The sequence below is a fragment of the Amphibalanus amphitrite genome, unplaced genomic scaffold, assembly GCF_019059575.1.
Source record: "Amphibalanus amphitrite isolate SeventyFive unplaced genomic scaffold, NRLGWU_Aamphi_draft 000084F_arrow, whole genome shotgun sequence".
Lineage (NCBI taxonomy): Eukaryota > Metazoa > Arthropoda > Thecostraca > Balanomorpha > Balanidae > Amphibalanus > Amphibalanus amphitrite.
In genome coordinates, this window is record NW_024881580.1 from 353,484 (window position 1) to 368,212 (window position 14,729).

General features: G+C 47.1%; 1 protein-coding gene across 1 annotated transcript in view; it reads right to left on the reverse strand.

Moving 5' to 3' along the window:
- The window catches only part of LOC122379791 (monocarboxylate transporter 12-like), a 35,231-nt gene extending 22,060 nt beyond the window's left edge, over positions 1-13,171 (reverse strand). Inside the window, exons 1-3 of the mRNA XM_043362273.1 lie at positions 12,815-13,171; positions 5,241-5,377; positions 2,460-2,720 (exon numbers count right to left, since the gene is read on the reverse strand). Of these exons, the coding sequence (XP_043218208.1) occupies positions 2,460-2,720; positions 5,241-5,377; positions 12,815-12,921 (505 nt within the window). The 5' untranslated portion in view covers positions 12,922-13,171. The remainder of the gene's footprint in view (positions 1-2,459; positions 2,721-5,240; positions 5,378-12,814) is intronic.
- Between the last annotated feature and the right edge of the window lie 1,558 nt (positions 13,172-14,729).

A 14,729-nucleotide genomic window follows, 5' to 3' on the forward strand; every position in this document is an offset into this window, starting at 1 on the left:
TAAGCACAATGTCTCCGATGCCACAGCCCCGCAGTAACGACCTCGTCATGCAGCGCTGCCACCCTGAAGCCGGTGTCACGCCTTCACCGAGTGATAGCCAACTGACGTCACTGCTCTGGGCCGGTGACCAAGGAAGAATTGTGTGGTGGACGCTTGAATATTATGTCTGAACTGCCTATAAAGAGCGCAAACATACCAAAAGAAAGACCATACGCAGCCCAAAGAATAATAAACAAGAGAGCTGCAGGATGTGTGTACTGTGTACGCAGTGTTCACGCCACGCATTCGTGCGCGTGTGCGTGTGTTTAGTTCATACGTTTATAATTTACACCAGAAGAATAAAATGCGTCTCCTCGATGTTGCTCAGTTGTGAGCCAATGTACCGAAGAAGTTTAAAAGCAAAAAAAAGTGCTGCAGCATTGTGCCTCGTGCTCGGTTGGCACAGATCATCAGCTGCCGAAATGGTCACCCCAGTCAAAACGGTCAACACGGAGCGACATGCTGTTACGAGAAGTGAGAACAGCCCTCACCAGTTGCCTGCATTGGGTAATCGTAAGCCCGGAACAGGGAAGTGTAATCAAGGATGAGGATGTGTTGGTCCCGATGATAAGGACGAATGATGCTGGGGGCCTTTGTGTGTGCTTGCACTTCAGTTCTTGTTAGGAAATGACTACTTAGTGCTCGTTCGATGCATTTAACCCGCGTGAACTTGGTTCAGATACGATTTCTGCCGTGCCTTTTCATTGTAATTGATTACACACACGACCAGCTGCAGGTATGGATATCGCAGCTGGAGTTGCGCCTCCCCTCCAGCTGGCACTGGTACGGTAAAGCACTGATGCATACCGCCGCGTCCAACTGCTGCGGGTAGCGACCGGCAGCGGGGAAGGGGGAGGAGGGGAGTGGTTGGCAGGTCGCCACCGCGGACCCGGAGCAGGGTACGGGTTCAGTGAGACGCCCCAGAGCCTGTTCACTTCACTGCGGTGTATGTACACAGTGCACTGCCCTCACAGCGCCTATTGTGCGACATCCATCAGCCCCAGTGTATCTGTTTGTGCACGGCCGGCGCGGTCGTCTGGTGGCGGGCTGTGCCCGGCACGACGCGTATGACTGAGTCTGGCAGACGACGGACTCTGTAAATCCGGCGCAGTCCCAGCCAGAGCCGGCGTCTCGTTTCACGCAGCGAACTGGCGACGCGTGCTTGTCGCGTATTGCGCCGGAGACCTACATTTCAATTTGTGCCAGCTGGAATTCAGCGAAGCGTAGTGGCTGTTTCAAATAAAAGTTTCGCCCAGGCATCATCGAGGCGGCGGAAACGGTCGCGCTCGCGACACCAACCCACGCGCTGTACGACTGTACGTCTGCTTCAGAATGAGTTCTCGGCTGATGTGCACATCAAACTGAATAGTGTGTGGGATTGACACACAGTTTGAAAACACTGCAAGCGACTAAAAGAGAGCATGTTTACTTAATGACATAACATGGAAAGAATACTTTCAGTCGCATTTGTTAGAAATTTTCTTTAAAAAAAATAGCTGTTTATTTCTTCGGTTCATGATCCGATTCGCTAAAAGGTACGCTTTTCAAATGGGCACTGATATGCCATAATGGACGGTATCAATTTCTCACGCCCCAGTCACCTTGAAACATGATACCATTGGATTGGAATGACACCAGCTATCCATACCCAAGACGGCCTTGCGCTGTAACAAAGCAGTGCAATCATCGGCCACTAGCGCGGCGTTGCGTAGTTGAAATCAAAACCGGTTCTGTTCACCTGACGATACTGCGCCGGCGGTCGGTAGGTATTGCGGTACAGTCTACCCGCCAGGCCAGCAGCATTGCGCGGCGGCCGGCGCTGGAATGGTAACCCGAGACGTGACACGGGGGCTGAGTGCCGTTCACGTGCCGCTGCGTCACTGATCCCCGGTGGAACACGGGGCACGTGCAGCGATTCCCACGTGGTGTTCGCTGACTAAGCGGACAGCTTTCCGAGAAGTGCTTCAATACAGCGCGGACTTCTTGAAATTTGAAGCGACTGGACTGGCATTTCATATGTCTGAACGGCTTCAAATGCAATTTCAATGAATAGGAGATGTGTTTAGTGCCAATGAAATTAACATGGTATGCTTCCCTGTCATGCTTTCATACAAGATGAAGATGACGCAATAAGTGCTTTACACTTTAAACGGTGTCCATACTGTCTGTATGGTTTGGTTATTACATAGTAATGAGTGATGTAATCTTAGGCAGACAAGCGGACAGCTAGTACCTACTTGATGGTGAAATGATAATCATGTGTCTTATCATGCCTATCTATCAAGTCCGCGCCACAAGTCAAGGCCAAGGAAATGCAGCCTGGAGATATGTCGATGCCCTTTTTTGATAATGATTGTAAGAAAAATGCCACTATGGTACGTAAGTGTCGCTGTAGGTAAAATTGTAATTGAATAACTCACCTGCAATGAGGTAGAAACCGGAGAGGATGGAGCCTATCCAGGCCGTCTTTGATTTGCTCTCTCCAAACTCGTCGACGAGCGGCAGCAGGAGGACGCCGAAGCTGAAGATGAAGCCGTCCACGATGGCGTTGCACATGAAGCTGGCTGCGACGATGACCCATCCCCATCCGCCGTCGGGCGGCACGACGTGCGGCACTTGGAGCACCACGTCCTCGTTCTGGTCGGCCTCCGGGTCTGCAGACTCGCCACCGGCCGCCGACTCTGGGGGGCGCAGAGACGGAGTGGCGCTTAGAGCATGGCTATAATGACGACAGGTGAATTGGTGAACACTGGTGAATTTATGGCCGCTGCATTTCGATGACTACAAGTAACACATTTCATTTGGTTAAACCAGCCACTGGCCGCACTGGAAGACTTGAACGATGCTATGACTGTTTTTCCTCCGAAAATGTTCCTCCGAAATGGCTGCACATAGAAACTATATAGCGCACATCTTTTCTAAGTTTTTTTTTCGTATGCATGCTGCTTGAGGTGAAGAGTGTTTGAAGGCATTGATTGATATGATATATGTTTGAAAAGTCGACGCCAACACTGAACTGCAACCAAGTCATCAACTTGAGCATATAAAGAACAGCTTTATCGTGAGTGGTTTAAAGATACGCATTGGAAGGTACTGGATATCCTCATTAAGGCAGCAAGCAATTGCACATAAATTGTACCTTGATTGATGACATTTTCCATTGTTAACCGGTGCAAAGCTAAATATCAATATTTTTCCTGATATTATACCTACTTCTACTTTTATTTCCTTAGGATCAAGGAGTTTTAAAGACGTAGGACCACTATGCACGTGTCTTCCATCCGCTACGGTGTCACCAAATCGACCAAAGCTCTAAAATTATTCAGCCGGTCGCCATGAAAATTGCACACTTTTTCCACGAACACCGAACGTGACGTCATGCACTCTGTGTTCTCCAGTGTCGCCACACCGTCATTAACCCGGCCGGGCCCGGGGGGTAATCCCAACCACCGCAGCCCGGGGGGGCGTTTTTCGCCCCCCCCTGTCTAACTCCGTAAATAAGGGAGCTACGGAAACAAAAGCGATACCAAACGAAAGGTCCTTACGAGACGATTCTAAAGCACCTAAAATTTTTGACCTCAGGTCAATTTTCAAGGTCAGAGGTCAAGGTCAAAGGCAAAAACCGGCACATGTGTAGTGATCTCAAAGTAAGCCTTCTAGAGGACGGCAGGCTGCATCAAACCGGCAAAATTGGGTGTCAAACGAAAGAAGAGAATCTGAGGATTTCGAAAATGTGCTCAAAATCAAAGGTCAAGGTCAAGGGCACGCTCAAAATTGACCTCAAACTTGGCACTTTTTCGCACATGTTGCGTGCTAACTTCCAAGATGTTTTGAAATGCTTTGAGGCTTATCAGTTCCCTATTTGTGGTTCATCTTACGATACAAGGCTGCTCAAAGGTCAAGGTCACTGAAGAGTATCCCTGCTAGAGGCTATTTCACTAATTCAAGTTAGTAATAATAAGTAAGACAATTTTGCCATCCAGAAGCTCTAAATGAAGGCTTAGAGGAAAATAGATGCCAGATTCGTGATCAGCGGGTACAAATCCATCAGAAACGACCTTTCATGTGTCAAGGTCAACCAGAGGTCATTCGAGGTCACATGAGGTCAACCTAAAACTTGACCTTTTCCGAACAAAATATATATCATTCGACGCGGCTGGACAAGGCGAATGCGATGGTACCACTGCCGAAGCTCTGACTATTTTTGTCGAAGTTATTTGCGAAAAACTAAAACCACATTTCGGGGTCGTTGACCTGACCTCTGACCTCAGGTCATCAAAACTATTTTTCTATTTTTCTCTATGTCAAGCGCTACACAGTCGTGCTCGTAATTTGTCTTTATCTCCAAAACTCTATTTTAAGCAGCTATTTGAAGTTTGCGTCTGTGACGCCGAAGTTTGCCGTGCAGAGGTCTAGAAAAATGGACTTTGTGACGTCATCAAGGGGGCTAGGTCCAAATTTTTTGCTTCAGAAGATGTCAAATTGATGGGAGAAAAGGTACTGAAAGTTTCGCTTTCCTATCCCTAAGCGTTCGGGAGCTATCGCAAATATTCGCCAGGGGGGGGGGCGAAAAACGCCCCCCCCGGGCCCGCGAGGGTTAATATGTTCCATGAGCCATACACAGTCCGCCGGCCGGCCGCTCGCTGTGCAAACAGCCGAAGCGCCGCGGCGCGGCCGCCAGGCCCGTCTGCCGTGACCAGAGTCCGACGGCCCTGGGGCCACCGACTTCCGAGTCAATGCCTTCTGGGAAATGGCCGGAGAGTCTGCCAGCTCGGCTGGTCAGCTCAGCGCCGCCGCCGCGGACTCTGGCACAAACCGAGCGTGTTTGTGGGTATCCTTAGCGGACACCAGCACAAACTGAGAGACGAGGGGGTTTGTGGACACTGAGTCGGCTCAGCCAGTCAGGATGGGTGACATCAGCCATGTTGGCAGTGTACCAGATACCCTGAAAGTTCACAAGCCTCTGTGTGACATCAGCCGTACCATTTGCACGTACCGGACTGGTAAATACACAACCGTTGATCAAGGCAGTGGCGTTAGCCGTGATCATGACTGGCACATGGAAAATTTTGTTCATGCATCTGATATGAAGTCAAAACATTTGTGAAGGGGATAGATTCGCGACCCTCGTCTTGCCGGTGGTCAGTTCCGGCAAATGAGTTTCAGCGCTCATCATGCGGCTTCGTCTTGCGTTAGCTTACCTCGTCTGAGCTGTGGTACTCTCAGGAACTGCGTGTCCTCGCCTTGTATTGATCGCCTCTGATCACCTATGTGAAACTGAGGACGTCTGTCCTCCTCGTCTGTCCGGGGAGCCATGTGAACTCCCCCGGAATGGGACCTGAAAAGGGAAAATGAGTCGTCAAATAAAACATAGACATGGTTCGCGTCAAAGGTGGTTGTCAAGGTAAACGGTGATTCAGGTGGATCGCAAAACAATGGCCTAATTGCAGTCGTTCAAAATATGTGAGAAACAAGACGAGAGCTGACAAACAGACCAAGGTATGTAAGGTGCTCTGAAAACGCCAAATAAGGCAAAAAACTGTCCGGCGTAGCTTTCAGTGCACCTGACAGTATCTGCTGCTGTTTCTCCCGCTGTTAGGGCAGTGTTCTGCGGCACACGTCATCGGGGACGGTACCGTTTCCGTTCAGGACACCAGACCAGGCCACATCAGTGCTGCTACGTCACTCACCTTTGTAGAGCGCTGTGTCCGCTCAGGGAAAAACCAGCTCTGGGCACCGGGGGCACACCAGCAGCGTCACTATACGCCGGCGCCATATCACCGGGCTAGGGTGACTCCACACCCCGCTATATTCCCTTCCGACAGGCCACAGTGTGACAGGAGCTGGACACACCAGACGCAGCCCCCACGTGCGGTCTCCTGTGGTGGTCGTCCGCCATCTACCTGCCTATCTGACTGACCTGCGTCACATCAAGTGGTCGCCGCAGATAGACAGCCGAAAAACAGGCACATATCGAGCCGGGCCCATCGACCGCCTCCTCTCTCTCTCTCTCTCTCTCTCTCTCTCTCTCTCTCTCTCTCTCTCTCTCTCTCTCTCTCTCTCTCTCTCTCTCTCTCTCTCTCTCTCTCTCTCTCTCTCTCTCTCTCTCTCTTTCTCTCTCTCTCTCTCTCTCTCTCTCTCTCTCTCTCTCTCTCTCTCTCTCTCTCTCTCTCTCTCTCTCTCTCTCTCTCCATCACTCCCTTTCTTTCCCTTTCTTTTTGTTTGCCTTTCCCTTTTCGTACGAAAGTATTAGGTATTGTTCATGTTCAGTTATTTATTTGCACTCATTGCTGGTATTCACTAATTAATCACTACAGTTTGTTGTCTATAGACTGCATTAAATCTTCACCTAAAGAAGCTGGTTATACATAAAACAATGACATGAAATTCTCAATTTTCGTTCTGAACATAGTCCAATATTGACATAAAATGCACTGGAACTTTTAAACGTTCTTTATCTTTCCCCTTATCGGCTCAAATAGCTCGCCTTAAGAAAATAATTGACGTACTTATTAACTGAGTAACCTACTAAAATGCGAAAAGGCCAAAGCATGTGTGACCATATGGTCCTCATTTCCCGAGTTGAGTGTCCGATCTTGACTGATCTCACCTTGGCCCTTTTTACTAGCAATGATGTAATCCGCTTCTGAGCGAAACTCGCGTCAATTTCGGTGTGCGCAAACGTCGTTTATGGCAACACGGAGATCCTTTGTGACATTCAGAGGCGGATCCAGCTCAGAGTTTTTTTTTGGGGGGGGCAAACCATGACAATTTATCGATTCTTTCCATGCATCGTCCATAGGCGTAATGTTAAAATTATGCCGTTGGGGGGGGGGCAAATACCCATTTTGCCCCCCCCTGGATCCGCCACTGGTGACCCTTGCCGTTCTTTGTCGTTACAACTTGCATTCCATAAGCTTTCGGGTTTGGAGAAGAACATCATTTGATTTCCACGAAATGAGATGCATCTTGCCGAAACAAAGGCACCTTATCTTGACCTATCCACTAAATGATATCTGTTAAGTTGCATATGCAGAAGCACCCCGATGATATGTACCCCACCATTGTGTACTTCATCAATCCTAGCATGTACTGTTGAGCTATATTGGTGCGGGACTTTGCAAACCAACGGATGCGCCTTATCGATTAGCTCAAGAAGTCAAGAGCTGGGGGGGGGGGGGGGGTAGATATCTGAGACCAGTGAGACGATCGCGCGACACGAATTATGAGAGCCACCTGGGTCCCTGGGTATGAGTGGTCTGGGTCCCGTAAGAAAGTGCCGTTAAGTGGCATCCGAGCGACCGGCGCACGCGACTCATCAGTTCACAGTGAACTCTCCGCAGCGCCAGAGATGCGGCCGCCGCACAGTAGGCCGGCCGGCCGCCAGGAGCGCTAGAAATGCCGAAAAATGAAACGTGCTCAGGGTGCAAAAAATTAATACCCACAGACTCGAAATTGATCATAGGATACGATGCCGTGCCGTGAATAAGTATGAGTCCGATGTCACGGCCAATATTCAGCTCCGAACACAGTCTAACTGACGGTTAGGGAATGAAGCGGCTATCTGAACGATTTCGACTAGATTTTGAATTGCTCTTTTCTCATGAATGAACATCTTATTGGTGAAAATAAACGACTGCACATGATGCACACGGTTATTGTGATCATGTTCATAACCAATTTCATTGGGCTCACTCATCTGATTGCACTCTAAATAGTGAGTTTGCAACATGTTGCAGACATCTACATAAGCTTATATTCAATTAGACTTATATAAAAACGTTATTTTTGGCACCTAATTCTGACGGCATAATAAGATTGGGCAAGTGTTGTACTTTCGAACCGTTGTCGATTTTTTCTGCTTTTCGCTGCTAGTTTAGGAGCTATACTGGCATTTGCTGGGGTATTTTTATACCATCTGGTTGGGAGAGGGGTAGTGAACGTCCTTAGCCTATAACTTGCGAACAAATGGTCGCAGCGAGATGCGCATGGCAGCGATCGAAAGGTCTCAACAAGATGTGTTCGATTAGCATTTAAAACTTGTTTTAACCCGGCATTTGCTGGGGTATTTTCATAACACCACTTGCTGGGGGGGGGGGGGGGCCGTCAGACGTCCCCAGCCCATAACTCGAGAACGGTTAGTCGCAGCGGGACAGGCGAGGCGGCAAACGAAAGCTCTAAACAAGACGCATCTGATGAGTACTTAAAATTGGTTCTCAGGTCAAACTTGAGGTCAAGGTCAGGTCAAAGGTAAAAAATAGGGGTTTTCATTTTGGGCCCCAGAGACCGAACTACCGACAGCAGCGAGCTCAAAATTTCTTGGCATGTGCCCAAAAGATGTAAGAAAAGTCTCATTGTGTCTAAAGCGAATTGGAGCACAGGTCAAGGTCAAGGTCAGGTCACCAAAGGTCACACAAAGTCGAATTTTCAAAATAACATTTAAATACCGTGTGACACATGTTTTTGGGGTAGTTTTGGACGTAGAACACGATGGTGGCAAGAATTTGGAGATTTGACCCCCGCAAAATGGTGAAAAAGTGAAAAAAAGGGGTTAAAAATTCGAAATTTTCAAAATTCAAAATTTTGAATTCAAAACATGCTATCTGATGCAGTTTTATCTCAGGATTCCAAAAATGTCTTTTGTTTTGCTCTACGACCCCTATAAGTACCAAAAATTTGAGTTTGAAAAATAAAATTGGATATTTTGTTACTTTTTACGCCCTCTATAGCAACCAAATATTGAGCTACGGACTTGAAATTTTGCATGCTGATTCTTCTTTTGATGCCCGAGGACAACTTGTCTCATTTTTTTTTGAAAAATTCAAATTTTTGAAAAAATCAAATTTTTCTCAAAATTTGGTTTGACATTTTGGACCCCTAAAACTCAAAATTTTGAAAATCCGAGATAGCCATCTTGTAGAAAATTCAATTTTCTATCGTTTGAGCCCTGAAAATTGCAAATTGCTTCATTTATATATCCTACAATAGGCAGGGGAGGGTCGATGCGAAGCCTTATATTCGCGATGGTGCAAAAACGGGGATGCGCATCGCGCTGAACTTTACAATAGCTTCTACAGGGGCATATTGTGATCGTATTCATAACCAAATTCATTGGGATCACTCACTTGATCCTATATAGTAAGCTTGCAGCTTGCAGCATGTTTCAAAAATATTAGAGGAAATATTAAAGATGTATTAAATTGTACGTTTATAAAAATGTAACTTCGGGCACCTAATTTTGACGGTATAAAAAGATTGGGCTAGTGTTGCACTTTCCAACCGTAGTCGATTTTGTATTCTTTTCCCTGCTAGTTTAAGAAATATAGCCTTCAATATGAGAGGTTCTATATCCTACAACAGGCAGGGGAGGGTCGATGCGAAGCCTTATTTTCGCGATAGTGCAAAAACGGGGATGCGCAGCGCGCTAAACTTTACAATAGTTTCTACAGGGGCATATTGTGATCGTATTCATAACCGAATTCATTGGGATCACTCACTTGATCCTATATATAGTAAGCTTGCAGCATGTTTCAAAAATATCAGAGGACATATTAAGGATACATTGAATCATATTTTTTTCAAACATGTGATTTCGTGCACCTAATTCTGACGGCATAATAAGATTGCGCTGGTGTTGTAGTTTCCAACCGTAGTCGATTTCTTCTGCTTTTCCCTGCTAGTTTAAGAAATATAGCCTTCAATATGAGGGGTTCTATATCCTACAACAGGCAGGGGAGGGTCGATGCGAAACCTTATTTTCGCGACAGTGCAAAAACGGGGTTGCCCAGCGCGCTGAACTTTACAATAGCTTCTACAGGGGCATGTTGTGATCGTATTCATAAACGAATTCATTGGGATCACTCACTTGATCCTATAAAAAGTGAGCTTGCAGCATTTTTCAAAAATATTAGAGGAAATACTAAGGATACATTGAGTTACATTTCTTTCAAACATGTGATTTCGGGCACCTAATTATGACGGCATAGTAAGATTGGGCTAGTGTTGTACTTTCCAACCGTAGTCGATTTTTTCTGCTTTTCCCTGCTAGTTTAGGAAATATAGCCTTCAATATTAGGGTTTCTATATCCTACAACAGGCAGGGGAGGGTCGATGCGAAACCTTATTTTCGCGACAGTGCAAAAACGGGATGCCCAGCGCTCTGAACTTTACAATACCTTCTACAGGGGCATATTGTGATCGTATTCATAACCGAATTCATTGGGATCACTCACTTGATCCTATATATAGTAAGCTTGCAGCAGGTTTCAAAAATATTAGAGGAAATATTAAAGATGTATTAAATTATACGTTTATAAAAATGTAACTTCGGGCACCTAATTTTGACGGTATAAAAAGATTGGGCTAGTGTTACACTTTCCAACCGTAGTCGATTTTGTATGCTTTTCCCTGCTAGTTTAAGAAATATATCCTTCAATATGAGGGGTTCTATATCCTACAACAGGCAGGGGAGAGACAGAGAGACAGAGAGACAGAGAGACAGAGAGACAGAGAGACAGAGAGACAGAGAGACAGAGAGACAGAGAGACAGAGAGACAGAGAGACAGAGAGGCAGAGAGACAGAGAGACAGAGAGACAGAGAGACAGAGAGACAGAGAGAGAGAGAGAGAGAGAGAGAGAGAGAGAGAGAGAGAGAGAGAGAGAGAGAGAGAGAGAGAGAGAGAGAAGATTGTATCCTTGACCAATTCATGTGTCGGTCATTAATGGAGAAACTGTGAGTGCCGGGAAGTGTGTTAAAATCTTACCAGGAATGACGCCTTTTGAACTCCTCAGTAAACTAAGTGCAGTGTATGCAAATTGCAACATGCATGCATGCATGGTATTAGAAGTCTTGAATTTACATCTTATTGGTGTGGTATCTCGCTAAACGTTGTAAATGAAATGTTTTCACAGTCAGTTGAACGATAACTCGAGCGCAAATAATTTCCAGCGCTCCTGGCGGCCGCCCGGCCCACTGTGCGCCGTGCCCCGCCTCCCCCACCCCGCGGCTCCTGCCCCGCCCCAGCCACCTGCCCTGCAACAGTTCAAGGTCGATCCGACCGCGGCCACTCAACAGCTGACTGGGACGCCGATCGATAGAGGTCCGGTGGGCCAGGAGGAGGGGGGCGGAGACTCGCTCAGAAAGATAGCGCTTACGGACAAGGCGTCCGCGTCCCGTGAGTAAGGACTACGGATGGAAGACAAAGAAGTTAAAATAGAACAATGAAAGAAAATGAAAATGATATGATACATTATATAATGAAGGAAATGAAATCAGATTGTCATTGAGAATTATGGTGGATGTCTAAAGGGATATAGCTGACATCTGTTTTTGAGCTCGTCATTTGTCGGTTACACTTGGGCAAATACGATTGATGAGGGCCATTATAAGCGATAACATAGTATGACGCTGTTCTGCGACAGACCGCATCAATCATGGCGGCAGCAGTGGTGACGACGTTCCGTGAAAATTAAAAACTAGCATGTTCGGCGTTCGCAGGCTTTCATTCATAAAATGAAACCAACAAAATAGCTCTCCAAAGAGCAAAATGGACAGAGGAAGCCACAGCCTGCATGTGACCGTTTCGGGTTCCATATGCTGCGCATTTTGGCTAGCTCGATGTATGCTTCCTATTGTAAATCTGTACAGTTTGCAACTATTGACTTGAACGAAAATTGACCCTTGACCTGACCTTAATGGTCACATTGTGACCTACAAGGTCAACATTTTACGTCAACAAGTCACATGTGCCGACTTGGCCGACTGTATAAATATCGATAAATTATTGAAGCCATACCATACATCTCAACAAAAAGAACTTGTTGCACAATGCGCAGGTTCTTGACCAATGACCAGTGACCACCATTGTATCATATGGGATTCCCGGATAATGACAAGGATTTGCCTTATCAGAGTGAAGCGCCATATGATCAGACTCGGTCCGTTTCGCTCACTTGAATTGGCTGAAGCTGCTCCCACCAACTGCGAACTAACTCCATCAGGAATTCATTAGTTATATCGAGCGCTGGATCGACTCGAGTCGACGTCTCATCATCGTTAAGCACGGACGGAGACGCTTGAAGTCGGATCAATGGTCTGACCCTGGAAGGTTAAGACAATCAGATTGCTTTTCAGAAAACAGGATGTGCAGAGAGAGAGAGAGAGAGAGAGAGAGAGAGAGAGAGAGAGAGAGAGAGAGAGAGAGAGAGAGAGAGAGAGAGAGAGAGAGAGAAGAGAGAGAGAGAGAGAGAGAGAGAGAGAGAGAGAGAGAGAGAGAGAGAGTGGGAACGAAAATCCTACATAGCATTTCATTAATTAATTTTGAAACTAATTTCACGCTTGTCACCCGGAATGATTCAGTTCCTTATGCCGAAATCATCAGGCGTAGCAGACTCGGCCAACCGGGTGTGCTTCAGTGCTTGTGCAGGTTAGACAGATTTGTATTGTGTATGCCATATACGAGCTATGCTGAGCTCGTATGCTGAGCTACAGTCTAGCAAGGTCCTTGAAGTCTCTGGGAGTTTTGCACGCTCGTTCTGCAGGGAGTAGAGTTTTCGCTCTCGCTGACCTATGATCTACCGAAACTCACAGCACAGAGATGGAAGCTCACAGAACGCAAACTATTATTTTGACCCGGATATCTTTCTTTGATTTATGCAAATACGCGCTACAAAAGCATTATTGTTGATCTTTATCGTTCGCTGTCATCTCAGTGGCTCCGTGAGTTCTCCCGAGTCTGATCGGACTGTGTCGTCGGCCTTTGTTGGCGGTTCTTACTTGTCGCTGGCATCCTCGTCCTCCTCCTGGATGGTGGGCATGGTAGTGGTGCGCGCCAGCTGCGGCTCCGACCCATCGTGCGCCAGCGTCTCGTTGGCGTTCCCCATGGCTGGCGCGGCGCCGCTCCCACCCGCGCCACGGCCCGAGCACGCGGTTCCTTTGTGATAGAGGCGACCGGCGCGTGCCCTCTCCCCGCTGGCGCAGAAGCAACTGAGACCGAGTCGCCGCCGGCGGTGGCGCCTCGGGCAGCAGCGGCGGCCCGGGCCACCGCGCGGCCGGCGCGTGCGCAGTGACCGCCGAAATCTGCTCGACTAGCCGACCCGGCCCGGCGTGGTACGCCCGGCCGTTCCCGCTACTCACAGGATGAGCTACGTGGGCGACTGCCCGTGTTTGTGTAAAACGGTGACGATCACAGCTGTGAGAAATGTGAATGGTAGACACTCCACGTCATCTACCGTTCCCATCCGAGACGAGGCAGCTCGGCCAGCCCATGCGGTGGAGAGCAAGTTGATGCAAGGGATCTGACTGAAAAGCTACGGAATTCCCAGAAGTGCAGCGGTCCCTACATAAAATCTGACGAGCACAAGTCGATTCTTTGTAATGCAGAGGCTGCGGAGGTAGAGGTGTGCCTTCGTACAAACTGATCACACGAAGTTGATTAAAAACTCATTTGTGTCCGATAGTTTTACGCCATACCTACTATCAAATACTTTGTCCTCTTTTTGAATTTATCTATTTGTATGCCGACCTTCTCCTACTTAGGTCAGGTCAGGTCATTTTAGCTGGAATTATGTGACAAATTATTTGATTTCCCTATTCGCTTCTAAACTTTGTTGGACACCTATCTGTATGAAATGCTTGCTCGACATCGTGCAATGTGCTTGATAGTTTCTGGTTTGAAAAACAGAATAGGTATCTGGCATATTTCCTGCGGCCGTTCACACTTACCGTTGGTAACAGTCCCAAATGCTCAAGTGGCTTCCGAAGCACCAAATCGAGCAACCTTCTAAAGCTATCCAAGTCAAGACTGTCCCTAGTCGCGGTAAAATATGTTACATCTTCACTTCACTAGCAGCTCTTCGGTGTGTCCCCCACCAACCGAATGCAGCAACTGCCTCCAGTAATAGTCCGTTTCACCTGCGCGACTTGGTTCCGGTAAACTGTCGCGAGGGGACTTCCTGGTGGCGCTGGTCGTTATCCCCATTTTGTGCATCACTCCATGGGGCGTTGCACTCGAAGAAATCATCAAGGTTGCAGATTCCTAGTCTTGGGTTATGAATAACAAGATAAGAGCCCTGGTTTGAAGCTTTTCTCCGAAGTTGGTCTTACAACTAACATCAAAGTGTGGTGATGAAGGTGGTATGAAACAGGCGGCTGACTGATGTTGGTCCAGCTTCTTGGTAACCGGACAAAAGATCGTAAAGCAGAAGATCGTATGGCAGAAGATCGTAGGCAGTTGATCGTATGCAAAATATCGTAATGGATAAAGATCGTACGACATAATGCTCGTATGGACAAAAGATCGTATTCGCTAAAGATCGTCAAGGAAAATGATCGTATGCCAAAAAGTCGTAATGGATAAAGATCGTACGACATAATGATCGTATGGACAAAAGATCGTATTCGCTAAAGATCGTCAAGGAAAATGATCGTATGCCAAAAAGTCGTAATAGATAAAGATCGTACGACATAATGCTCGTATGGACAAAAGATCGTATTCGCTAAAGATCGTCAAGGAAAATGATCGTACGCCAAATGATCGTATGAGATAAAGATCGTACAGTCAAAATATGGTATTCACATGGTGCAGCCCAACTCCAGCGCATACAAAGCTTATCAATTTCTGTGTTCGCGTAGTAAGTGGCCGTCGTAAGCTCGACCATACATTGATGTTATTTCAGAGCTTAGATGGCTC